The sequence below is a fragment of the Gouania willdenowi genome, chromosome 6, assembly GCF_900634775.1.
Source record: "Gouania willdenowi chromosome 6, fGouWil2.1, whole genome shotgun sequence".
Classification (NCBI taxonomy): Eukaryota; Metazoa; Chordata; class Actinopteri; order Blenniiformes; family Gobiesocidae; genus Gouania; species Gouania willdenowi.
Genome location: NC_041049.1, coordinates 31191366 through 31218686, shown reverse-complemented (window position 1 = coordinate 31218686; position 27321 = coordinate 31191366). Strand labels below are relative to the sequence as shown.

Genomic DNA, 27321 nt, shown 5'->3' with positions numbered 1-27321 from the left:
GAGAATGGTCGCCCGTCTCCTAGTCTAGAGTGTTTTCAATTCTCTTCCACTTGTTTCATTTTTATTTTATTTTTTTCTTTCTCAAGCTTGAACTGGACGTCCTTAAAGACCTTTTCCCGTTTGTTGGATTTTTTTGTGTTTCCTCTCAATTTATTTAAGTTGGAGCAGTTATCTTGCATGTTTCTGTACATCTGTGTCATTTCAACTTTTTTTTATCAAATGTAAAATAGAATTTACCATGTGCTATCTTCAGATGAACCTGTAACACTGTTTACTAGTGAGGCAGGTTTCATCATGCATGAATGTTGTGCATCTGTTACTCTAATAACAAGTTTATAGTAACAATTTAATAAGACATTTTCACAGCCTTCTTTTCCTTCAAAGAAGTGCAGTGCTAATCTTACAGTTAAATGATAGTTTCCTTATTTGTTTTGTAATGCCTGCTTTTTTATCTTACTTATTCCAAATGATAAAGAGTTTGCTTGCCAGCCTTTTTGAAGTGTTTGGAGTGAAAGAAAAGACATTGCCTGATAATCATATCAACATTTTGGCCTTTTGGTTCACAATCAAACGGCAGCTCAGAAAGAGTTTTTGAGTATGGACTCAATTAACTTATTACTGTAGGAAAGGGTGGCTACCAACAGGTTCTTAAGGATCCTAAAGCAAAGGATTAAGTTAAACTCTTGCAATAATATAAAGGACATCAAATTACCAACAATACCTGAATATTTTCAAACATACCCACTGTTACTCTTGTTTTAAGGAGCCAGATACAGTTTTGTTTTATCTCAATTAAGCCATGCCAATAAATTTCACATGGATAAAAATAACATTTTGAAACTGTCCAATGTGTTAGTGATATGTTTTGCAAATCATGTGCCTATCTAATCAATTAAACTTTTGAAAATATGTTTTTTTTTTACTTAATTTGTTTTAGAATGTTTATATATTAATATTTAAAATCCTGCTGCACGTAGTATACACGTGAAAATATTGTCAAAGAGAGTGATTGCACTCAGGTGTTAGGTCTCTAAAAAGAAGGGCAGCACTGAATTATGCATGACAACGTCTACAAGTACTGGCTCCAAAATGCGTCTCAAAAGGACGGCCCTGACTTCTCTCTAGTCCTCTCATTAAATGTAAGCTTTTTTCTTTTCAGCCTGAGGAAAAGACACCAATTACCACAGTCGAGATGCTGCAAACATCCAATACGGAAGGAGTCGATGGCCAAAAATCTGAGATCAGGTCAGGATGTCCGGTGGGTGAGGAAGTTCATCAACAAGAGCAGCCAATGGCTGCAAAGAGGTATGCTTTTTTGTGGGATTGTATACAACATAAAGTGAAGATACTCGTCCTTCACTTGTGTGAAGTTATTAGAAATACATTTATATCATTCAGCAGAAAGTGTTTTGTCTCCTCTTGAACCTATTAAATAATTGAATGTCTGTCCTCTGCACTGCATTTAAAATCCCAGCATGGAAATGTGACCGCTCTTTGACTGCCAGGTCTTATGCTCTTCGTAGCGCTGCCGTGCCCCTGTTGCATCTCCCTGTGCATCAGAACAGCAGTAGCACCAAACAGGAAAAGGAGGCTGTACAGATGATGTTGCAGCTGCAGAGGCTCAGAGCCCCTCTGACCAGCACACATGTTAACGGAGACCCCTTCCCTGTGTTTGACGATAGCACTTTAAGTGATGTTTCGGACGATGAAGGAAGGTATCTATGCCGCGGTGCATGAAATTGCTATTTCTGTACTAACCCAAGTGCTAAAACTGGATGCCGATGATGACATTGGAACTAATGTTTATGATGTAAAATCTTCAAAGATAATTGTTAATTCTTTAATAACTCAATAATAACCCAAGACATTGGTGCATGGAAAAAAATAGGTTGTAATTTTCCATCTTTCTCCCAGGGCCACTACTTCCTGGATATAGGTGAATTTTTCACAGCAACTTCCACTCACACATTGTACTAACATCCTCTTCTAGATTTTCCTGATTGAAGCACATGACAGGAGCTCGGCAGTTTTCAACAACAGACCGCTCTTCTTTATTGGTGCAACATTTCATGGTGGCCTCCATTTGCCTTTGAAAAAATAAGCATAACCACTAACTGAGTTTAAAAATAAATAAATAAAAACATTAGAGCATTGTGATCAATCATGTCTACAGTTGTACCTTAATGAGGAGGAGAATGGGAGTACATAAAGGTGTGGATAAGCTTTGTGGTAGTCGGCCTGACACACTATTCTGGTATTTGACGTAAATCCAAACTTTTTAAATTGGGGGATGAAGTTGGGTGAAATGTTTTGTGTTTTTCTAGAATAAGTTTGAATCTTATTGGAATTGAATGAGGGCCATGGTTCCCAAAGTGGGGTATGGGTACCCCCAGGGGCACAATTGTCTTAGGTGGTTCGTGAAAAAAAAAAAAGTAAAACAGCTTGACAACACTGGACACTATACATAAATAGAGCAGCAGCCTCCATGCATTGCCACAAATTACACATTGCCACTGTAAGACTACCATCTAGTGGTGACAGAGAAACAATCCCATCAAAAAGCACAAGTACAGTATGACAAGAGCTACTTTGCTTTGCACTATCTGAAAGTGCTGGATGCTCTTTGCTACCACGTACTTGTGTGAAAGTGGATTTCCAACTTTGACAAACATGAAAACAAAATACAGGTCAAGACTCTGCGTGCAAAACAATTTAAGACTCAGACTCTCTGAAATTCAGCCGAACATTGCAGAGACACAATTTAAGCTTGAAAATATTAGGTTAAATTGAGATATCTACTTTGAAAAATCAATCAAATTAGGCCGATCTGATGGAAGAATACTGGCAATAAAGATTAAATGTTTTTATAATCTTTTTGTAGTCCACACAGTGTTAAAACGAGAGCAGGAAAATGAGAAGCTATGATGAAAACCCTTTCAATTCAGCTCAAAGTGCTTTACAAGGTTAAAAATGCCTACAAACCTCGTCCTCCACACACTGACAGGTTAAAATAAAGATAATGACCTTTAGTGGCCAACATAACTATATAATATGTCTTCTATTTAAGCCCTGGGGTGGACACTTGTGTCCTTTCTGTGTGGAGTTTGCATGTACCACTTGTACCTGCGTGGATTTTTTCTGGGTACTTCCTCTCTTTGGTTGCCTGTCTCTGTGTGTCACCCTGTGATGGACCGGTGTCCTGTCCAGGGTGTATCCCTGCCTAGCACCCAAAGAAAGCTGGAGATAGGCACCAGCAAACCCCCGCTACCCTGAAAAGGAGCAAGCAGGTTGGCGGATGGATGGACTAACCACTGTCAAAAGACATTACACCTCATTATATTTTTATAATTTAATCTTCTCTTCTTGTGCTTTTTTAATGAGCCCTTTGTGTCGTGTCTTTATGGATTTAGGTTACCAGCCAGAGAACGACATAAAATGCAGGTAAATGCTTGTCTGTATGTGAGTGTTTTAAAGGCCTGGTAAGGCTGTTTGTATAAGCTCAAATAATAAAGTGAATAGTAATGGTTTTCGTGGTTTTTCATACTCAGAAAACAGAGGAAGTGGATCTGGCTGAAGACTTTGATGAACTCACTCAGTCATCAGACACAGCCACAGATGACATCGAGTCACCAACATCAGGCTACCATAATGCATCTCTTCTCATTCAGAAGCTGGATTTACCTGATTTAGGTTGTGATACATTACATAACTATTTTTTTTAAATTTACTATAAATCTGTCTGCAGAAACGACAAATAATGTTTTCAATCAGAGCATTAATAGGGCCTTTATGACATGTTTTTTTTTTTAAAGTTGGCTTAAAATTCCCTTGTAAACCTAGAAGGTTGCTTTGTTTCCAGCCATAGTTACTTTATGTCAAATTATAGTTATTGAAAACATGATGTTTCATTGTTTAAACGGCAGTTGCACAAGCAAGCTTGATTAACGCTGCTGGAAACACTCTTTTGTGACAATGACAAAGTTTTGCGCATTGTGAGAAGTGGAGTTCTTCATTCTTACCGTTAATTCTGGGGTTTTCTTTCCAAAAAAACTCTTCCAAAGTGACTTCTCAATGCATTTCTGGTATTTTCACGGACTGAAAATTGTAGCAAAACAACTGTGGATGGTTATTTTGGAGCTTACATGGAAAGAGCCGAATCTGGCCGAAAATGAATGTTTAGTGGAGTGAGGTAATATCACGGGGTATCCCAGGAACAAACTAGAACATAAATGGTGTCAATAGTGTCCTCCTTGTTTGGTGAAGAAACACAAGAAATCACAGTAAAAATGAAGTAAAAACACTTCTATGCATCCGTCTACAGATCTCCTCATCGCACAATGCAATGCATGACATTTTTCTGACAATGCCAATTAGTTTAGTGGTTATTAAAACAAGCAGTAATCAGTCATTTCAACCTTTTACTTCATTTTTTTAGCAAATGATCTTCAGTTTATTTATCTATGAGGCCTACACTATAGGGCAGATTTACTAAGATCTCAAATTGAGGACACAATCCCTAAGTTCTTTAGAGGCCGCTATATTCCTCGCCTGCTGAGCTTCATTTACTGTTGCAGTGTAAATCATTGCGCATGTAGACCTGGTTCAGTCCACCTTATTTTATTGCACATTTTTTACATTCAAGATGGAAAAAGTGTGAAATTAAATTTCAAGTCACTGCTCTGAGCTGATGAGTGCACAAACACATTTATTTTAGTGAATACATTAAATTTGTTCATTTATGTAGGCTACAAAGCAAATATAAATTAAAGTGCTGTGACTGAAATGGACCTAAAGACGTACTAATGTTATTTTTTACTCATTTATTGTACCTCCGGCTTCTGGTCATTATCCAGGAGGTGAGAACTGCCTCCAGTCTGTTATTGTGTGGTGCACGCTCAGACGGAACACTCAGCGACGGTTCACATTGGTTTAAACCAACCTAGTGATGTTTTTTGCACGTCCTTACAGGCATATACATTCAGTAAATCGGCCCTTATGTTTTTATCTGAAAAACAAAAATATCGTCTTCAGTAGTTGTGGGACCTCTAGATACCGAATGATAAACTAAATATTACACCTTAGTAGTAGTCGTCAAAATCGTGAGTTCATGGACAAGTTGGCACATTTCCATACAAGAGTGCGCACTGGCTGTGTTGTTTGCTCGCGTCATCACAACATCCTGTTTCGGTCTGCTTGTTTCGATGAGAAAAGTGTTTGGGCTGAAAATGCTCTTTTGGGCCATTTTCGGTGGCTGGAATTTTGGTGCATCACTAACATACACACACAAACCTGTCTGTGATGTAATGCATTGTTGTATACATGTAAACAAATAAAAGCAATCAATCTCATTAAGATACATTGTTCTGTTCAACAGAGCCAAGAACCAAAGTGAAGCTGCAGAATATGTTCTATGAATATGAACGCTCCAACCAAAAGACAAGGAGTCGCTGTGAGTATGAGGTGAACAAGGTCAGGCAGCTGGAATCAGAAAAGGCCGAGTTGAAGAGCTCTTTGGAAAACATCCATGACATAAAGTCTGCCTTAGAGCGCAATCAGCTGGAATTACAGACTGAAGTGACAAACCTCAAGTGAGAAATTATCCCTTCTTGTATTTCCTGAGTTTCAGTTTATTTCATTATGTTCTTTGAATGTTTGATTATGTTGGCCAAATTAAACTTTAACGTTTGTTATTTATTTTTTGTACCTTTCTGTTACTGGATGCAGGTTTCATCTGAAACAGGAACAGGAGAATCGCCGCAATGCCACCATGATGTACAACACCTGCCAGGACAAGTTGAGAAGGATGGAGGAGCAGCATCAGCTGGAGGTTCAGGAGAGACAGAATGTGGAGCTGACGCTCAGGAACCATGAGCTGGAGATGAGAACACTACTCAACAACATGAAACAGGTACTCCTGGGTTGGAAACACTGACCATCTAAAAATGACATTATGCCATAGTTAGTCCTGTCATTGTGCTTAAAGCAGACTCTTGAGTTTTCCCAATTTGCAAAATCTGGGTTGAAATAAGATGATTTTCTCAGTTTTGTAGTTCTGAATGAACTATTGTGACTTTTAGTGTCAGGATTGCTGTGGTGCACCAATATTGTGTGATCACTCAAACACTTGAAGCATGAAATGCAGAGACCAAGTAAGACATATTACTACTGTTAGAGTTTAAAAAATTATTAATTGAGGTTAGAATTTTGTACTTCAAACTTAATAAACATCTTTTGCAGAACTAGGAATAAAAAAAGTGAAATCTTTTAAGTTTCACCCAGTCAAGTGTGTTGTAATAGATACTGCTCCCCAGGTGCCGCAAAATGGCTTCCCACTGCTCCTCAGGGATGGGTTAAATGCAGAGGACAAATTCCATTAATGTAATAACATTACATGGCCAATTAAAGGCGAAAGCCCCGATTTTTAAAATGAAGTTAATTATGCCTTCATCTACTCTGATCTGTTATTTCCTTGTTTATCTTAATTTATCCTTCCCAGTGAAGCAGTTCACAGTAGAGTTTATGTATTTCACCTACTAGTACTTTCAATACCTTACAGAAAGCTACAGGTGAGAGGATGTTTGACTAAAGAACAGTTTTAACTAGTGTATATACTAACATTATAAAAAAAAAAAACTGTCTACATAAAACTACGTAAAACTCTGTACTATAGTTTGCTGCTCCTTTCTGATTCCCACAGTCTTGTGTTGATGTTTGACCTTAGTTGGAAGAGGACCACATTGAGACCCAGAGACAGCTGGCCCAGGAGCGCAGCACCCGAGCCCTGCAGGAGAGTCTCCTCAACAACCACCTCCGCAGGCAGCAGGACATTGAGGAGGAGAACCAAAGGAACATGAGTAAAAGCAGCGAGGTGAGTTTCACACACTAGATGTGTTTCCCTATTAAACAGAACAGTTTGTTAAATTGTGTATATCGTGCATGACGGTGCTGCATTGTTGTTGAATCCTATTTGCACAATGTTGAATATGTAAATGAGCAGGACGCGGGTTAGAGTAACAGTAAAGGGGGACAGAAGAGGCAGAGCGAGGCTGCGTTACAACATGTGCTTGGCAGTATAAACTAGTAACATTCTGAGCAACACTCTAGTACTGATGAATTGTGACGTTTGAATTATCCGATGCCAATAACCAATACCAATGTCCTCAACTCCCCCCACCTGTTTGCAGAGATCATCTCGTTTCTGTTGTGGGATTAAGATGCAAGATTTTTGTGCATACTCACGTCACGTTTTCCTGCTGGCAAATAACATAATGTAAGACAAAGCTGAAAATTATGTAACATTATTAATCATTCCTTCTGCAAAATAGAAAAAAATACTTCAACCTACATTATGTAAAACATGTCTAAACCTAAGCCAATATCGGCCACTACCATTAATATTGTGCTTCAATGACTGCAATACAGCAGCGCTGACTATCTCAGATGTGTGTGTATACTGTGTATATACATATATATCTACATGTACATGTATATATATATCTACATGTTTATATAATAGGGGTACACCAAAATGAAAATTCTTTGGTCAAAAGTTTTGAAACCGAAAATGAAAAAACAAGGCAGAAAACCAAAAAACCGAAAAATTATTATGCAAATTATTAGTCCCATAGCATTTATGGCTCTGGATGTGTACTATCCTCGCTAAAACATTGTAATTGTATAAATTAATATTAATGCTTCAAATAATAAATTAATTAAAAATATGAAAATCTTTATTTAGCACTGACAATACAACAATGCACAATATAAAATAAAAATAATTAAATGTTTAACTTGACCTCACACTTGCGTGATGTCAGAGATCGTCATGTGTTCCGTGGGAAATTATAAAATTTCATCTAATTAGTGTAGAAAACATTTTTGAAACACACAATTAACAACACAAAACAAAAATGAACTATTATTATTTAGTATAACTGTATTTACTACTACTAATAATATATTTATATGTTATTTAAATATAATGTAAAAAAATACGTTATGGAAAACAAAACAATATTGAATAACACTTAAGAAAATTATAGCAGATGAATTGCACTTTTTATTAGAAAGAATAAATATTAAAGATCATAACAACTGTTTTTGTGTTTATTTGATTCCTATTCAAGTCACTTTGATAAGAATTACTTTATATTGTTAATAGAGGCTACAAAAATTCATTTTTTAACATTTTCGGTGAGTGGTGTGTCAGGATTTTTTCAATGAAAAGGTATAAAAACACTGCATTAGATAACATCGTACAGACCTATAACTGAGTATCTGAAAGAGCTACTCTGCTTTATTTATTATCTAAGTATGTTCTTGGAGATGATCGTGCATAATTTCTTGTTTAATTCCATCCAAGTAATGATCTTTGTAATGCGGACCAAGTACAGTCGTGCTGAAGATCAGAGGCTCTTGTGAGACGTGCACTAACAGAGTCTGAAACCACATCCATGCGTCAGGCTGCCGTTGGTCAATGTTGACATCGGGCGACACGTAACTACAGTGTCAACATGACACAGGAACAAAAATCACACTTACATGCTCTGTCAACTCTACTCAGAAAACACTTACTTGCTGAAATGTATTTAAATACAGCCACTCCGTGAGTTTATCGACAAGTTGGCACGTTTCCATACAAGAGTGCGCACTGGCTGTGTTGTTTGCTCGCGTCATCACAACATCCTGTTTCGGTCTGCTTGTTTCGGTGAGAAAAGTGTTTGGGCTGAAAACTGAAAATGCACTTTTGGGCCATTTTCGGTGGCTGCAATTTTGGTGCATCACTAACATACACACACAAACCTGTCTGTGATGTAATGCGTTGTTGGCTGCATCCTGTCCATGTAATATCATGAATCTATTGATTTGTTTTGTTTGTCTGCAGGCCTTGTCTCAGCTCACTGAGGCAACTGACAGGGAGCGGGAACTGGTCCAGCACAATAGTTCTTTACAGGAGCAGCTCACCACAGCGAGGGCTGAGCTGCAGGGCTGTCTGACTAGCAGCAGTCTCAAAGAGAGCCACCTCACAGAGGAGAAAGAAGCCCTGAAGGAACAACTGGAAGACAGTCGGCGAGATCTCAAACTCAGCAACGAAGCTCTGAGCCAGACTGTCTTCACCTGCGACCAGCAGATGACCCAACTGAAGACAGAGCTAGCAATGGCAACCATGCGACTAGAAACCGAGCGACAGACGTGTCAGACTCTGGAGGCTAAAGTGGAGTCGACTCAAACGTGTCTGACAGGAGCTTTGAAAGAGGCGGAGCTGTGCATTGCTGCTCGCGCTGATGTGGAAAAAGTTCTTCATCGTGAGAAAGAGGAGCACCAGCGCCTCAAAGACAGATTCACTGGTTAGTTGAACTTGTTACACACTTGCTTTTCCAACACGAGAGCCAAACGATACACATATGAACAGGCTATGCACATAAAACATCTACTCAAATGTTTCATTCCTTTTCATTAGGCTTTCCACATACGTGCACCAAACAATAGCAATACATTTCTCAGTCGACGAGATGTCACTATTAAATGTGAAAAAAGAATATCTTGTTTAGTTTTATAGAAGCTCATCAATTTCAAGTTAGAAAGTTAAGGAAAAGAGTAACGTGGGCAAAGAATTTTCAGGTTTCAAATTTGAATAAATGTATTATCTTATAGAGCAAAACCCATTTTTCTCTAATGAAATGCGCAAACTATTAAAAATGAAGAATCAAATGTTTCCTCAGCCAGGGAAAAACTTCAGTTAATAAATAATTATTTTTATTTCAACAATAAATTCCCTTATTTCCCCAACTGAACATAGAGATATAATTAAAATTTGATTTTCTTATTTAAAGTCAGTCTACAAGCAAAGTGGAGCCCCTAAATTGATTTGGATTGTGAATATCTTTGACAGCCCTTCTTTGAAAGGCAATAACCTTCTGGCCCCTTGTTGCTACAAATGAAATGCTCTCTTAAGAGCCAGTAATAGACTTTTTGAGTGTAGTTGTATCTGCAGCACACAAACATTTCTGAAATTGAATTGACATTTGATATCTTCTGTTTTTGGCCTGCTTTGTTAAAGTCCTAAAGTATCTTTATACCAGGCCTTTTCTATAAATGACTTGGGCTACGTGCACACTGCAAGCCTTAACGCACAATTCCCATTTTTGCTCAGATCTGATTTTTTTTGTTTGGCAGTTCACTTTACATTTGAAATGTGACCTGTATCAGATTCTAGTGTGAACTGTTTCTGGGTCTGATCTGACCTACATGACAAACGTGCAACAGTGTGTGGGAAAAAGGTTTTTGTGCAGTGGGAGCAGAGAATGAATGAGCAGGTGCAGAGGAGGACAAGAATATGGTTTGTTTTGGCTTTTTGTGATGCTGACATGCTTTTCAACACAGACCAGTCATGGTATGAACTTACAAGCTTTGCTTGTAGGGTAGTGTCACCCCATATACTTATTAGGTCCAAGACCTTGCTATCCCTCCATTGACTTGCTCCATCATTGCTATCATCCATTTTTTCAAGGCTCCCACTGGCCAGTTCACATTGAAAATAATCTGATTCAGGACCACATATGAAAGTCGTCTAAATCTGATTTGAAAAAATCCAATCTGGGGCATATTTGAGTGTTCACACTGTTTCTACACAATCTGACCTGGTCCCTTGACCCCCACAAAATCAGATTTGGATTGCTTTTGCCTGCAGTGTGAACGTAGCCAAAGAGCTACAGTAAGCAAGCCATGCAGGAGACTTTACTCTTCATGTCAATGTCCTGTTATCCATCATTTTCAAAGATGAAATGGCCAGTCAGCGTGAGGCTGTCACATTGCTGTCTCAAAAGCTGTCCAACGCAGAGGCTCGTGCCAACAGCCTAGAGAATGAGGTCCATCGAGCCTCGCTGCAGCTGACAGAGAAGGGCGTGCTGCTGGATGTCCTACAGCGTGAGAAGGACCAGGCCGCTGCACGCCTTAAAGAGACAGAAACGGCACTTCGGGCCGAGGCGGAGCTAGTGACCCGAGCCAGAGCGAGCCAAGAAGCCATGCAGGAGCGACTTGCCCAGACCCAGAGTGAAGGCATGTTACTACGGCAACAGCTAGAGGAATCCCAGAACAAAGGTTCGGCAAAGGAGCAAGCTGTGACTGATGCCCAGGGGCTCTTCAGTGACATCCTGTCCAAGGTTCGCTCAGACTGTGAGGAAAGGGTTCAGCTGGTGGAGGACAGAAACAAGGAGCTCGTTACTAAGGTGGCGGATCAACGCGACCACATCTACAAGTTGGAGGAAGAGAAGAACGATAGAGAGGTAAAAAATCTTTCTTTAGACATGTGGTTTTTCCTGTTCACATTAACCTCCTCTGGCCTCTCTCTGTGAAGGCCAGTCTGAGGCAGCTGCAGCAAGAACTCGCTGACTCTCTAAAGAGGGTGTCGATGAGCGAAGCCTCTTTAGAAGTTAACACACGCTATCGCAATGACCTGGAGGAAGAGAAGGCTCGACTCCTCAAAGACGTAGAGCGACTCAAAACAAAGGTAAAGACTGGAATCTGTGGCAACCCACCAGCACAGATATCATCAGATGAGCTGGTAGATCACACAGCGGTTGATGCTTGGTGTTCCTCTCATGCAGCTGGAGGACTGGGAGGACCAGTACGTGCAGGCTGAGAAACACATCGCTGGGCTGAAGAGCGATGTGGACCAAAAGGAAAGGGAAGTGGGTAACACCACTCAGAAGCTGCAGGAGGCGCTGTCGGCCTCGGCTTCTTCTCATGTCACAATCAAACAGCTGGAGGAGGCCATTCAGCGGTAGGTAATGCATGCTGCACTGAAAGTGAAGACCAGTCACCATTAGGTCAGCTGTTTATTTGACATAAAACTGTATATAGTATAAACCAGCTTTATATTCAGGCTTTAAAGAAGTATAACAGTAAAACTACAAAACAATACTTTACACAGCTGAAGGTTTTAAATACAGAATTCAATCAAAGTAAAAGGAAAAGAACTGCGGTAACTAGTTGAGAACCCTTGGTCTTAGTACTTGCGTGAAATCGGGTACACATTGTGTCGTACAACAGGACCAACGTGGGACTTAAGGAACATTTGTATCTGACCAATTCCAGCGCACCAATGATCGGGTGTTAATAAAGCCGGTGGCTGAATTTTATCTTCATTAACCTGAAAGTGCAAATCCCTGCGATTTGATCAAGACAATTCTTTACATTTAAACTAGACGGGCTGGCCAGCGTGAGCCCGTGCACCATCCCTAATCCTAACCCAAACCAAGTTAAAATAACATCACACACTTCCTCTGTGGTATACAACAGCGTTCCCACGCTGGTCCAACACAGCAGAAACAGCGCTCTAATTCCTGCCCGGTAGCAGAGTTTATCAGTGGGTTTCTTGAAGGAAAACCAAAAAACTGTAGGTATCAATAATAATGTGGGTTTTTTAAAATTAATTTTATTTTGTTTTAATAATCTGTTTTGAAAGTGTCTGCTTATGCTTAAATAACAGCTGAGGCTTGTTTATCATGTTATTTTCAGTCTCAGTCGCATTTTGTTGTGCTGCAGCACAAATCCACGCACTCAGGTTTGCGTACACAAGCTCAGATCTGGTCGTAGCATACGATCACGTCAGAATTGATTAATGCCTAAGCGTGCGTGAATTTAGTTGAACGCATGTCGTAAGCACAGAATGTAGGAACAGTTGATAAATGACAGCCACTGTGTGTGTGTCTGTGTGTGTCTGTGTGTGTGAATGACAGGCTGGAGATCGACAACGCCAGACTAGAAGCTGCTGCTAAACAGCAGTCCACCAAAATCGAAGACCTTCAGAAAGAAGTGCGTGAGGCAAACATGGTGAGGACAGACGTGTGTGATTCAGAGTTTGTCATATTTGCATTACATCAGGAATCTGTCAGAATTCTTTAAGCTGTGTGTTTCTTTCTAGCTGTCTGGCGGCTCACCTGGAGGACGGGTTAGTAGTGCGTATGAGGGGTCCCGTCTTCTCTAATCTGGATATCTAGATCCAGATTAGAGTTGGATCTATATTTAAAGACTGACTAAACCCCTTTTTTCTGCTGACCTGCCACTAGGGGGGAAAATAAAAAAATGTCATGATTATTATTGCTCCTGAAGCTGATAAGACACGCCCAGTCAGGCTGCCCACAGCACTGCGCAGTGACAGCTGAGCTCTGTCCAACTTGTACAATCACAGGCACACACAATTCTGACGTGAATCTCACCCACGCACACACAATTCTACAGACACCATAGCACTCAAACAGCCCCTGCTCTCCAGCCATGAGCCTCGGAAAACCACCTCACACACACACACACAAACCAAGAAGACGCACACACAGCGACAAAAAGTACATGCACGTTCACGCTCACACAGAGACAGACAGGGATACACACACAATTTGTTCGTACATGCACACATAGCTTGATGAACCCTCTGATTAGACCAGAATCTGCTATTTAAAGAATCACAGAGTCACAATCATAAACGCAGCAGAGTATTAAGCTGTCAATCAATGGTCATTGAAGGCTGTGATGGGCAGAAACCCTCCTCCAAATGGGGCCATATTATTTCTCTCAGCCAATAGCAAAATTCACTTTTAATAGCCAGCGTTCAACCCTTAGAGGGCAGTAACTCTGACATTTTACAACTAAATAAGCAAAATTAAAACACTTTTACTAAAATCTTTAAAGTTTGACTATGCTCAATCAACAGCACTACTTGAAGCTGCACTCACTCCGTTTTGAAACCGAAACCAAAACTCAGTCTTTTGTGAGACTAGTAGTAGTCTTTTATAGACTAGTAACAAATGTATGGACTTTATCTTGTGTTAGTGGAGATTTTTCTGGTGTTTTAGAGACTCATGAATGCACGTATCGCTGTAGTTATTGTCCACAACAGCAGCTGCTGCTCATCGGCTCATCCCCACCACAAGCACACAGAGGGGGCTGTGATCTAGGCTGCCTGTCGCCGTGAGCAGACTGATAACCATCACTTCACTTTCAGACTATAAAATTAATTCACCTTGAATAAGTTGTTTTGGTTTACATGCGATTTATCTTGTCTGTTATCGCTCTCTCTCTGACACCAGTGTGTGTGTGGGGTGGACTTTCAGCAGTCAAGGGTTCCATGAGGACGCAAAGCGATCCGTTCCTCTTCAGTATGTTTGTGGCTTTAAACTATTACTTCTCTTCCTGTCTGCCTTTTTCCGCTTGATTTGCTCTGTAACTGTTGTGTCTAACGCCGCCATGGAGACTTTTGCTGGGACGTCCGTCATTACACTTTTACTAACGAGAGTACATGAACGCACCTACAGTCGAGCAGCCAATAGTAACGTTCAAAGCAGTTCGTTGAGCACACGTTTGTAGAAAGATCTCTGATTGGCTGACAAAATAGTTTCGCTGTCCACTCAGAACACTTTGAGTTACAATATGCTCAAAGATGATTATGGATTTTTGACCAAATGATGCCAAAAAAAGTTACATATTGCAGCTTTAATACCCAAATACATATGTATTCAGCAGAAACAACTGGGTTTGTTGTTTAGTTATTCTTTAAAGAAGTGTCTCTTTGGTTTTTTGGGTTTCTTCTTGGTGACCTATGATGTGTCTCTCCTCCTAAACCTGATTTTGGTTTGTGGGCTCTTTCACTTTGGAGGTGTTTGTTACTCCCTGTAATCGTCACTCATGAAAAGGAATAGCAGCAGCACAAAAGTAACACTGATTTGTCTTTTATTTGTTATTCCTCTCTTTCCTTCAGGTCAGAGGCCACTTGGAAGTGTTGGTTACAAATCTCCAAAGCAGTAAGATGACTCTGGAGGAGCAGCTCAACAGTGAGGTCAGTGGTTTACACGTTCTTATTTTACAGTTAACAATTAAGCATGTGTTAATGTGTTTGGCAACTTTAGGCAATGTTTATCTTTCTGGAATCAACTTGTGATAAACTAATTTAATATTGTAAATACTAAGTAATAAAAAAAATCTGAATGTAATATTGTTTATTGGAAAACCAGAAATGATTCACTAGAGAGTCAAACAGTGGTACCTAACCTTTTTGGACTTGCAAGCTACTTCTACTACAGACAGATCTTAGTCATCTATTGTGTTGGGTTATAATTGTAAATCATCTGATTTTAATATTTAAACTATTACAATTAATAAATATTTGTATATTATTAAAACACAACAATGATATTGAAGCAGTAGCACCTAAAAACTGAGTTGGATTGACATTTATTTAAAACAATGTAAATGCAATCAATAAAAATATTTCACAGAGTAAAAATGCAGCATTTCCATTTCAAACCAAAACTGTGCAAATGTGGTCAGCGGTTTGTTTGTCTCAGATCATCTCACAGTTCAAATCCACAGAAGCACCAAACACAGCTGCTCATTTCATGAAGACCCAGGTTAAAGATTCACATCTTTGCACTGAATCAGAACACTCGTTGTAACCCAAATCTTGTTCATACAAACGGAGAAGTAAAGTCATCAAATGCTGAATTACACAAAGGTAAACACTTAGATAATATGTTGGTATAGAAAACACTTGGGAATCAAAGGATCCAGTAAGGAGGAAATGGAGGAATTGATAGACCCATGATGGTGATGGTCTACATGGCTTATTACTGGGTTATAGAGTGTGTTAGTTAGTTAGTGCGCAGGGCTTGAAACCACAATAAAAAGTACATTTAGCAGTGCCAGTCAGTAGCACACAGAGCATTTCAGTGTTTGTAGCTCACTTTGTTCTTTAGAAGAACTTCCATGACTTCCACACACGTATGCAACGCTCATTCTTGTTTTCCTGTAGAAACACAGCAGTTTATAACAAATAAATACAGGCCGAACAAACACTCAACATAATAACAACATGGAGTTACTGATAGACAGGCACGTTATGATATTGAACACAATTGTTATGCATTTTTGTCACCTTGGTTGTGACCATGTCTTCTATAGTTATCACTCCATTTTTTTGTGAGGTGTTTAGCTCCAAGCACAAGGAAAGAGGTCAGGTTTTAAAAATAGTCTTTGAGCATTTGCTACTAATATCTATGAACTACGTTTTCTGTCTATGTTCAGGTCCAGAAGCAGAGCATGCTGTCACACACAGCCCAGGACTCCCAGGCATTGTGGGAGGAGGAGCTAAAGAGCCGCTCCAAGCTAGGGCTGCACCTGGCAGAGCTGGAGAAGGAAAAGGGCGAGCTGAACTCTCAGGTGCTCACACTAACACGTTTTGCACACATTAATGCTTGAAGCAGCAAAAAGCCCAGGAACTTATAAGTTTATCTTACCTCAGATGGAGTTGGAAAAGAAGAAAGCTAAAAAAATAGCGGAGCAGAAGAAATCTGTGGACACCCGGCTGGATCAAGAGATGAAGAGAAACGCAGAGCTCCAGAAAGAAATGTATAGGTGATTCTCATCATTGTCAAAATTCGTGAAATACTTTTAAGGTAATCCTGCAAACAGATATACAAACAAATAAATAAATACCAGTGAAAATATTGCCTCCTTGGTAGAGGTAATTCATGCATCACATACATTCATATCTATTCATTTGATACATTAGTTTAGTTTAATTAGTTTATTTGACAGGGACCATAGACAAACACATGAAAAATGCTTTGCTACAGATTAAGCTAAGATCATTTCCATCTGTGGAATGCATTTTATTTGAACTATATTTATATTTGAGAAAGTTTAAGTTAAGAATAGGTGTTTAATATTTATTGTGTGTAATGTAATAATTTGAAAAAGAATCCAATCCCATCCACTTTATTTATATAGCTCATTTAAACATCAAAACGTTGCAAATGAGCTCCAGCACTCATTATACTAAATAAGTATGAAACAATAAATAGAAATAAAAACAAATTTAAGAAAACAATGAAAAGAAATAAAACTTATTTAGAATAATAATAAATAAATGATATAATAAAAGAATAATAATTTTAAAATGTAATTTTTGATCAGTAATGTTTTTTTTTTTTTTTTTTGTTTTTTTTTAACCAATTACTAGACATTTCAGGTGGCCCCATTTTAATTTCAGGCGACTCCACATGGGGTAACGACTCCACATGGGGTAACGACCCGATGGTTGATAAAGTCTGATATACAGTGTAAGAAAACATCTGTTAAATTACAAACTGAGCGGATATCTTTTTAAAATTTCACCTAACAATAAAATCTAAAGCCAACAGAAAACCTTCTGACAGCGTCCAACAGTCATTGTTGGCAGCTCTGATTTTTATTTAATCACCATATTTTGGTTTTACAGTAAAAGTTATTGTACTTTGTGTATTTTAACTTTGTATTCATTTTGTATCATGTATTGCTGAGTTTAGACCAAAAGTGGCTGGTTGTCATTTCTGGGTGTGATTTTAAAGGCTGCGCACATTACTGAAGACTGCAAAGAAGAAACTCCGGGATCAAGATGGGGCAGGAGCTGAGTTTGTCTCTCCTCTGAGCAGCCTGCGCCTGGAACAGGGCAGACACAGCCACGTAGACGGCACCTTTGCACGAATGCAAACCACGGTTTGTTTTCAACCAAATGTCTCTTCTGCTCTTCGTGTGTAGTTTAAATCCAACGTCTCACTGTTTTGGTGTAAAACATCTCAACTTCAGGTGGAGGACCTTAGCGGGCAGCTGGAGAAGGAAGCGTCTCGCCGCAGTCAGCTGGAGCGGCTGAACGAGGAGCTCAAGGATCAGATGGCCTCCATGACAGGCAGGAACTACAGTAACGAGCAGTTAGAGAGGAGCAAGAAGCAGCTGGAGGAGGAAGTGCTGGACTTGAGACGTCGAGTAGAGCTGGCTAAGGTGGAGCATGATCAGATGGAGCATTACCGCCGAGATGCAGAGGAGAAGGCTCGACAGGAGGTCCAACAGAAACTGGAGCAGGTCAATCTCTTCCTCCAGGTAAAAAGCCACATGTGCACATCTGCTGTGAGTAGATTCATGTTGTTAGTGACGGTAATACTCTTTCAGACGCAGGCTGCTTCCCAGGAAGCCCTGGATCGGATCAAATCTGCCAATGAGGTGAACCTACGCTCTCAGCTGGAGCAAAGGATTCGGGAGCTGGAGGAGGAACTGAGCCGAGCCCACAGCTCCCAGCAGGACAGCCTCCACCAGAGGGAGTCCACTCGCATCGAGCTGCAGAGATGCCACACTCTGTACGCTGATGAGCTGCGTGTCCGCAAGTCTCTGGAAGCTAAACTGGAGAGGTGGGAGTCAGAAGAGTTAGAATGACTGTGTGAAGGTTTCAATAAGCAAAGTATTACGTTATGTCGTCTTGTTTTTCTTTGTCAGAAATGGGATTCCTGTTCAGTCAGGTTTCATTTCTGTCTGGTTTTACCAGTTTTGAGTGTAGACCGGGCTTCACATATTTGTCACATACTTGTGCCAGATCATCTCTCACACTCACTTAATTGCTGGTTTCCCAATTCACTTGGATTATAATTATCTTGCACCTGATTATGATGCATCACCAAATCACCACAGTTTATATATACAGTAAATATAAACCCCCTTTAGTCTTTACATATTATTGTTGTACTACACTTTCAACCCGCACCATATAGTTTGCCAACTATTGTCACCATTATTAAATTTTTAATCTTAAGTATTTTACAAATACGTTTTTTCAACACATTAGTTGCTCTGGAATAAAAAAAAAGTGTTCATCATCAACCTGTTGCAGAATGAATCTCAGCTCTGCTTAGATTCATAACATGTTTCGCATCAACACAGTGGGCTCAGACACATTTTTGAATGTGGTTGCCCTTGCAGTGTGTTTCCACCCAATTTGTAAAACATATAATAATTTGATACAAACCATAGTCAAATAAAACAAGCTTTATAATGTAAAAATTAAAAAAAAAGATCAAATGATGAACATAACTACAACAAACTGTGTTTGTATTTTTTATTACTCGCATCATCAAGGACTTAAATCTACTCAAAAAGTGTCACTGATTCAGAATCGTCCTTGTATAAGATGTGATGCATTAATTATGTGATTGATTTCCACAGATCTAGTTTCTGTTTTCCATTAATGGCACTAATTGATATGTGTAGGATATGACAGGATGATATGATCAGACGTCTCCTTGATGTCAGTCTTCTACAAATTTGCATCCGTCACACTTCACTTGCATAGATTACACATGAGTGTGATGCTGAAGATAATAACATTAATATTAAAGCAGAGGTTTTCAAATAGTGGGTCAGGACCCAACAGTGGATTATCAGTCGTGGACAATTGCACTTATGCATACATTTGTGTTGAATGTCTAAAAAAAAAAATATATATATATATATAAACCCATTGATCGATCGTTTGTATAGTGTAGTTTGTATAGTGTGTTTTTAAGCCAAATATAGAATTTGATTCCAGAGCAGTGATTAACTTTGATATAGAGACAATAGTATTATATATAATTACTCAACATTTTCATTTAGTGTTGGAACAGTCAAACTGTGCTGGTGGCATATACAGACTGTGCAGAGCCACAATGTGAACTGAAATAAATAAATACATACACTGAATAATCAGTTCAGATTCCTCGGTACAACTCTAAATCTTATGGCTAACAGTTGTTTAAGTTAGTTATACATAAAGTGATCCAGCTGAGAAGTCACATTAATTCTATTCCCCATTTTCAGAGCCAACGTCCGTCTAGCAGAGGCCAACTCCAAGTTACTGGGTGAACACAGCAGGTCTCTGATCTCCAGTAGTATGGTCAACAGCAGCATCAGAGGATCAGTGATGCCCTCCAACCACAGTCTGGGTCTGTCCTTCCTCAGACCTCCTCAGGGACAGAGCAGCAACACGGATGATTTTCTGACCAAGGTCTGCACGCTCACTAAGTCACATTTCATTTCCAAAAGATTACTGTGTGTCAAAGCACACGCCTGCACTTTTATTTTGAACAGGTTTTCTTTACCCATGACGCAGTGCTCAACATGCACACTTAATATTTTCATTCTATACCAGACATGAGCAACTGGGGGCACAAGGTCTCATGCGGCCCTTGGTCTAACAGTGTGCAGCCCCCAACACAATTGTACAAAATGACAAAAAATACAATAAACAAAAGAAAAAATTACTCCCGAATACACAAAACGACTACAAAAACACAACAATAACAGAACAATATACAAAATGATATCGGAAATACATCAAAGACTACAAAAAATCAGAAAAAGATTTAATACAACAGCCAAAATGTTTTCAAAATGCATACAAATTTACAGAAATGTACACACAATGGCAAAAACACATGAATTGAGGGAAAAATATAACAAAATCAGTCCAAAAAAACACAAAACACCAAAAATAAAAAACCCTTTGTTCTTTTATGTGCTAATGCTCAGATTGGTCATTATTCTAATGCTGACATGAATGTTGATAATGTTACCCTTGAAATGGACAATCACATTTTTGTGGTCCTGCTGTGATAAAAGTTTCCCATCTGTGTTCTATATCTTTTGATTAGCATTTGAATTGATTTATCATGAATAGATAATTGGAATTAAAACAAAGATTTACTACTTCTCTCGACTGTGACATTTTACTTTCTACCCTTAATCACTATTTAGATAATTTTTCACCAGGAGGGAAATACTTATCTCGTGTTTTTTTGGTTTAAGCATCGATACCTACTTTTGGTTTGGTTATAAACTTAATTTTTATTTTAAATGGAAATATTTTATGAAGAATGTGAACATTTTCCTTTGTTTGAGTCACAGTTTATGAAAAATATTCATACACAGGACTGCTCTGCACTGACATTGTCCTCAAACACATTCTGACTGTGTTTTCCAGGCTTCCCTCCACGCTAATCTTTTTGTCTTTCACTTTTTAGCTTCTTACTCAAAAGTCTCTCTCTCACCTTTCTTCTCTTCAGCCTGACACATAACCAGGTGTGTAGTGATGTTGAGCTTGGCTGCTGATTGGTCTGAGCTGCGCTGAGACGCTGATGTTTTAATGTTCAGTGTTCACACATTAAAGAAGGAGCACTCCTCGTTTCTCACTGATCTGATTATTTTTTTTGGGGCTTCACATCTGCATTATTACAGGACGCGTGTCTGAGCGCCGTAAATAGTGGATTCGGACATAATATCTGAAACTGGGAATTCATGGACGATGGTTTGACTGGTTTTAAGTTGTGCTGTCAAAAGTTTCATTTTTTCCACAATACAAGCACGCATTCATAAAAATGTATCCCAAGCATCTGTTCATAGATACAAAGACTTTAGATTGCATTAATGGATGTGCAAAGATCAGCCTATGAATTTAGATTTAGAAGAGATGAATAACACTTATTATGGAGTGTAGGGATTTGAAACAAGGACTACAGTGCATTGTAATGCTTATGGGGGGTGGGGGGAATATGAAATTACAATATATTGCAATATTTTATTTTATTGGTGACTGTATCGAGAAACATTATTTCTCAAAAACAAAATGTATTTATTTGACTAATTTCTGCATATGTGGTCATAGGTTTGCACTACATGTATTATAGTGCACTTTTAATTTAAATGTCAGAGCAACTGACTGACTTGTATAAAGTGTATCATTCAACTTTTGTTTTTGGGTAAGGAAAATAGTGAAATTACATTAATCATTACTGAATGTTATATGAAGGTGGCCTATAATGTACCACGTTCATATAATTGTCAGACTAACTGACTTGTAATGTGCATTGTCTTTTTTGGAACAATGACTCATTGTTTCTAGAAGAGTATGATTTTGAAAAAACTCATTCTTTCATTCTGCTTGTGAACCAGTGCCAGATCAGTGATTAGGAGCCTAATAATCAGTTTTCGACTGACAGGCAGAGGTGTTGGTTTGTTTTCAGTGTTTCTGACAGTTCTTGGTCGTAAGTTTAAGTTCTCATCAGTTAGTCAGCCTTTTGGTTTAACCTGTGCTGTGTGGAGGAGTGTATCTGCATCCACGGTTTGAGAAAGTCACAGGAGTGACGTTGGAGAGACGCTGCCAATTTCTCCTGGTCTAGACACTGATACTGTGACAGTTATTTATTTACTCTCAGTTCACGTGACTGTTTATTAAAGAACTCCACGCATGCCTCCGCAGAATCAAACAGTCTTCTTCTTCTTCTTCATTTGACATCATGCTAGTGATGGGTTTGAAACAACCCTGTTGGGGCGGAGCTAAAGGGGTGGCCATGGTGAAAGGGGGCATCTACAATTGGACTGCACTTAGTGATTCTGCTGCTAATTACTTTACTTAGTGAACTTCCATTTTCAGCGCCATGATTTTATCACTACATTGTTATTACAATATTACTTCTATGATATAGTTGTTCACACTTTGCATCCATCACTGCTTTGCTGTGTTCCTTCTTTGCTTCATTGCAACCTTGCTCAGTTTGCAGCTCTAACATCTCCCCCAATATGTCTTTCTTCACTTACCATATTGCATGGTTGTTTAACACTGAGGCTTTTGGCCCAAAATGGCCCATCAGAGGGTCCAGTATAAGTTGTGACATCTAGACTGACACCAGTTGAGTCCCTGCTCATTCATCCTCCGTATGTCAACAGCTCACACTGTTTCTTTCAGATGCAACGGGAGCTGGATCGCAGCATTTCAAAGGAGTTGAGCAGCGGTGAGTACCTACCCGCATCACATCCTGTTGGTCGACATGAAGCATCAGCTGGTTGTTGGTGAGGTAACTAACACAGTTCTCCTTCTGGTCCTCAGCCAAAGCTGAGCTGGACATTGCCACTGCCCGTTTGTCACCGGTGGGCTCGGCCTCCAGAGCAGAGGCAGACCCAGTCAGCAGAGCGACACAGCAGTACTTGGAGGTACTGAAGAAGAACTACATGATCTGACTGCACGCTTTACTTTATGCTAGCCAGGGAATTAAACCAACAAACAGACTCTACAGGGAACACTAGAGGTGTCCACTCAGAGAGACACCTGTAATGCACGACGCACTTAAACACTCAGGAGAAACGAACGTAAGGTACCTTTAGATTTATTGCATTAACGACATCACACTAAGTGTTTGATTGTTGCTTCTGAATAATTCATATCAGCTGTGTATCTTATATGCATATGTGAACTGTATATACACAGCACAGGTATTTGTGAATATTGATGTTTTTCACATAAATTATTTTCTTTGTATCAGTGCTGTTTACTCCCATGTTTGGTACATGCCATTGAATGGTGCAATATCTGATTGGTTGTATTGTTGTATTTGAAGAAAGGAAAAGCTATCAACACACAGAAAGATCTCTTATTAAAGACCATGCATGTTATCTTATTGGATCCGTTGAGGGTGTAACGGTTAAGGAAGTGGGCTTATAATCAGAGGGTCACCGGTTCTAATCCAACCTGGGCCATCACTGTGGGATGTAAAGCAAGTCCCCTAATCCTAACTGCTCCCCAGGTGCTACTCTGTGGCTGCCCACTGCTCCTCAGGGATGGGTTAAAAATAGAGAAATAATTTCATGTATGTACTTGTACATACACTGTATGACAATAAAGGCTGATTATTAAATATTATATTAGAGTAGAGAAAATAAAGAACCTAATTAGAATATTGTTGGCCAGTTTTTGTTCCATCTACAGCAGGAATGAGCCATTTTGATCACAGCCAGGGCCACAAAAAGGTGAATGAGAGCGTGAACCTTCACCAAACACTAACTACCCTTTTTGCCAGATGTTTGCAGTTATCTGGATCAGTGATCCTGATCATGGCACCCTGATCATTCACACTTTAAAGGCTTGGAAGACATTTCAATCCCCAATAATATACAATATTGCTTATAACACTGTTTTGTTTTTTGTTTTTGTTTTGTTTTAAGCTTATCTTGTGCTGTTTCAATAATAGTGTTCCGTGTACACTCACACACACACACACACACACACACACACACACACATAGAAACACTACACACACTGTCTCCTCTGTTCCTCTCTACCTGTAGTTACTTCTGTAGTTAAGGGACTACAAACTTTTACAACAGCATGAATAGTATGATAAAATTAATTACAGAGTGTGTCCTAAGAACTGCACACAGCAACCCCAACCTGCTCTGAAACAAGCCACACTGCAGAACTTACTCACATGTGCTGTCCTTTATGACAGGAAAATCCAAGAGTGGCACATAATGTTGATATTGTGCAGCCGTTTGTTAATAAATGTGCCTGTGTGGCGTTTTGCACCAGTGACTTTGACCCAGAATAGTATTTCTGGTTAAACTTTATTGACTGGATATTTGGTCGTTTCATTTTTTTTTTCTCTTTTAGACAGGTCCCTTAGTTTTATAGTTGTAGGAGACCGTGTCCTCCTCCCTTCTTTCTCTCACAACCCATGAGCAAGGGGCCTACAGGCGTTTACGACATAACTGTTTGTTTTTCACCCTGCTTTTTCAAGAACTGAGTCAGAAACCCCCTTCAGGCTTTTGCTTCAAGAATTAACAAAAACATTTGAAAAGTGGACACAGATTTTTGATACAATGTAGAAATATACACTGTCATTAAGTATTTTATTCACAGCAAACCAGGAAATCCTTAGAATAACGTTACATATTTACACAGTTTAATGAATATCGTTCATTAACACTGCAAGCAGTATAGTATGTTTAGTGTTCAACTGACCAGAAAAATATTATTTTTACTCTCATCTTGCTTTGAAGGTTATAATATAAAGGTTGGGTAGGTTATTTGGAATGTAGCCTCCCTGATGGCTCCGCCTTTACCCCCTCACCCCTCCCCTCTGAGCTCAGCTCATTGCTTGTATTGCGTAGAAACTCATGTCTCATTCCGCAGTAAGTAAACAATAAACTTTATCATTATATATGTTAAAAAACGTGACTGAAAAATCTTTTTTAACTCTGTCAGCGGTGACGCACTTTCAGCGTGAGCTCATGCACGCGAGGGATCGAGAACAAGCAGGGAGACAGTGAGACGTGATTGGTTTAAAAAAAAAAAACGTTTCTTTTTGTCCATTGGTCGAAGTTATTACAGATTTACAGCTGCTGCAGATGACAGATTTTCTTTGTTGAAGACAATTTCAACCAAAAACTTGTCTGAGTTACACCTATTCATATTTCTTTTTCAAAGAAGCTTTTCATTCATTCATGAACACGCCCATAAGCTCACAAATCACCCAAAAGCGATCTGATTGGCTGCCGCAAAGACCGACCAATAGGAACTCTTAAACCCAGACACAGTATTCCTTCACCAGTATAAGACCAAGCGCAAAATTTAAATTTTTGGATTTTGTCGGCACAGGTTGCTGAGTCATGCTGTCGCGATGTACTTTTATTTTCTTTATAACCTCACAGTGTTTTGTTTTATTAGACTTTAACTAAGCTTGCGTGCTCCAGAGAAAAACCTCCGGTTCCCACTGCTGTGAACTGGACAATTGAAGCAACACAAGAACAAAGCCAGCATGTACTGACCAAGGACCAGGTTCCGTCAGGCCTCTTACAAGCCAGAACCAGTAGAATCCTGCTGAAAACCCAGTGAAAGACTGACCAAGTCCAGAACTGGAAGCTTTGGACACACTCCATGGTCCAGAACTGCACCTTTCGGCCTTGGACTCTTCTCACCAACCCGCCCTGCCACAGAGACGGACCACAGACTCCTTCATCAGAACTCAAGGTACTCTCTGGAACTCAAATTCCATTTGGGCCTAAAATTACTTAGTCACATAATCTCATCTCCATATTGATCTCATAGTTCTCTCTCTCACACACACACACACACACACAGAATGAAACCACTCTGTTTCATTGCTTTCTTTCTTCTAGCTTTTTACTTTTAAATTGTATACACTCAAGCATTTATCTTTAGCTTAGTGTGCGTAGCGCTCTAGTTATTGTGTAAATAGGTTTAACTTGTTTGATTAATGAATGTTTATACTCTTACTATTTGTCCGTGGTTTATGCAATATAATATGGTTTGCTACTGGAGAGTAGACAGTTTGAAGAATTCACACCCTGAATGACAAGGTATTAATAACTAGTAATCCAAGACACTATAAACTCAATCTTGGATGGCACCTCAAGGCAAATTAATTTAATATTAATAATAATTAATATAATTATCACTCCTTGTCTATCCCTTACATGGTTAACATTTTCAAGTTTTTAAAAATGTTAAATTCAAATCTGCTCTGGGTTTAATTGAGCATTTGCACTTGTTTTTTTTTCTTGACACATTTAATTTACTTTTACTTAGTATTAGTGACTAGCACTTTGGCCAACTCTGTTTTATTAGTGTTAGGAGAGAAGGAAGACTTTATTTGTTAATTTTTTTTATTTGGTTTCAAACGTCTTTAGTGATAAACTGAGTGTCCCTTGGGTTGCTCTCACAGCAAGAGATTTTGAACAGGATATGGACTTAATTAAACATATGTCTGTTTGTCACTCTGCCTAGACATTCAGTCACTCATTTTACAGTGAAAAATATTGTGTAAATGCTTTATATTGTCCCAAAACATGCATGTGAGGCATTCTTGTGTCCTGTTGGGGGTCCCTTTTTAAATAATGAAAGAGTGAAAATAGCTTTTTTTTTGTTTGTTTCAGAGCGTGAATTCCGTTGTTTTCATACATTTTCTGCAATCATGGAAAATCGAAGGCCGTGCAAATGAAATAATTCATGTTTTTAGTTACCGCAGTCTGCCCACATTAGCCTCAGGTTAGCCCTGCCCTTGGATGGGAACAGACAAACGCATGACAGTAATCCAGACGACCAAAAGCCGCAGCAAAAAAGCTTTCGTCAAAGGAATGAGATTAAGGTTTATCACATTCACTTTGAATCCCACTGTTTTACGTACTAATTTTTTAAGGATTGGTCAGTTTATTTAAATGAATTCCTTTCTTTAATCCACTTTCTCTTGTCTTTATTTTCTTTTTTTTTCTCTTCATACTTGTATTCCATGTGTGTTTAGTTTCTTCTACTGATGCACAATCTACTTCTTTTTCTGCCAATCTTGTGATTTCAATGCTTTGCGTCTTTCAAACTTTCTAAATAAAAAAGCAGCTTGCCATCTCTACTTAATGCACGCAGAGGTTTTTTTAACCCGTCGCACATTAGCTGTGTGTTGATATACCTCACCTAAACACGGGAAAGTTGATGTATGCGCAGGTTTAGAAACAGTTTCAGTCACTTATTGAAATGAGACAGTGTGTTTATGATTGCCCCCCTCTGGTGCGTCTCTCTTCCCTTTGATCCGTCCTCCCTGCGTCAGCTTCAAATCTTAGATATTCAAATCTACTTACATTTATTTTGGTTTCCTGTACAGCAGATGGGCACATCTGACAGGCTGACTATTAGCTGTTATT

The 27321-nt window shown here is 39.1% G+C and overlaps 1 protein-coding gene across 10 annotated transcripts in view; it reads left to right on the top strand.

Moving 5' to 3' along the window:
• ankrd26 (ankyrin repeat domain containing 26) overlaps positions 1-23565 on the top strand; it is a 45287-nt gene extending 21722 nt beyond the window's left edge. For 6 of the 10 annotated variants that reach the window (XM_028451722.1, XM_028451723.1, XM_028451726.1 and 3 more), the window contains 22 exons: positions 1160-1305; positions 1524-1715; positions 3411-3441; positions 3549-3690; positions 5375-5588; positions 5725-5908; positions 6722-6868; positions 8885-9347; positions 10780-11285; positions 11357-11509; positions 11607-11782; positions 12741-12834; positions 12926-12952; positions 14756-14833; positions 16078-16212; positions 16295-16407; positions 17382-17529; positions 17620-17910; positions 17980-18215; positions 19657-19843; positions 22580-22625; positions 22721-23565. In XM_028451722.1, coding sequence (XP_028307523.1) covers positions 1160-1305; positions 1524-1715; positions 3411-3441; positions 3549-3690; positions 5375-5588; positions 5725-5908; positions 6722-6868; positions 8885-9347; positions 10780-11285; positions 11357-11509; positions 11607-11782; positions 12741-12834; positions 12926-12952; positions 14756-14833; positions 16078-16212; positions 16295-16407; positions 17382-17529; positions 17620-17910; positions 17980-18215; positions 19657-19843; positions 22580-22625; positions 22721-22851 — 3840 coding nt within the window. In that variant the 3' untranslated portion in view covers positions 22852-23565. Of the gene's footprint in view, positions 1-1159; positions 1306-1523; positions 1716-3410; positions 3442-3548; positions 3691-5374; positions 5589-5724; positions 5909-6721; positions 6869-8884; positions 9348-10779; positions 11286-11356; positions 11510-11606; positions 11783-12740; positions 12835-12925; positions 12953-14755; positions 14834-16077; positions 16213-16294; positions 16408-17339; positions 17530-17619; positions 17911-17979; positions 18216-19656; positions 19844-20858; positions 20917-22579; positions 22626-22720 lie in introns of those variants that run through there. The other 4 variants (XR_003674393.1, XM_028451724.1, XM_028451721.1 and 1 more) reach the window with 4 other exon arrangements.
• Positions 23566-27321: the final 3756 nt, after the last annotated feature.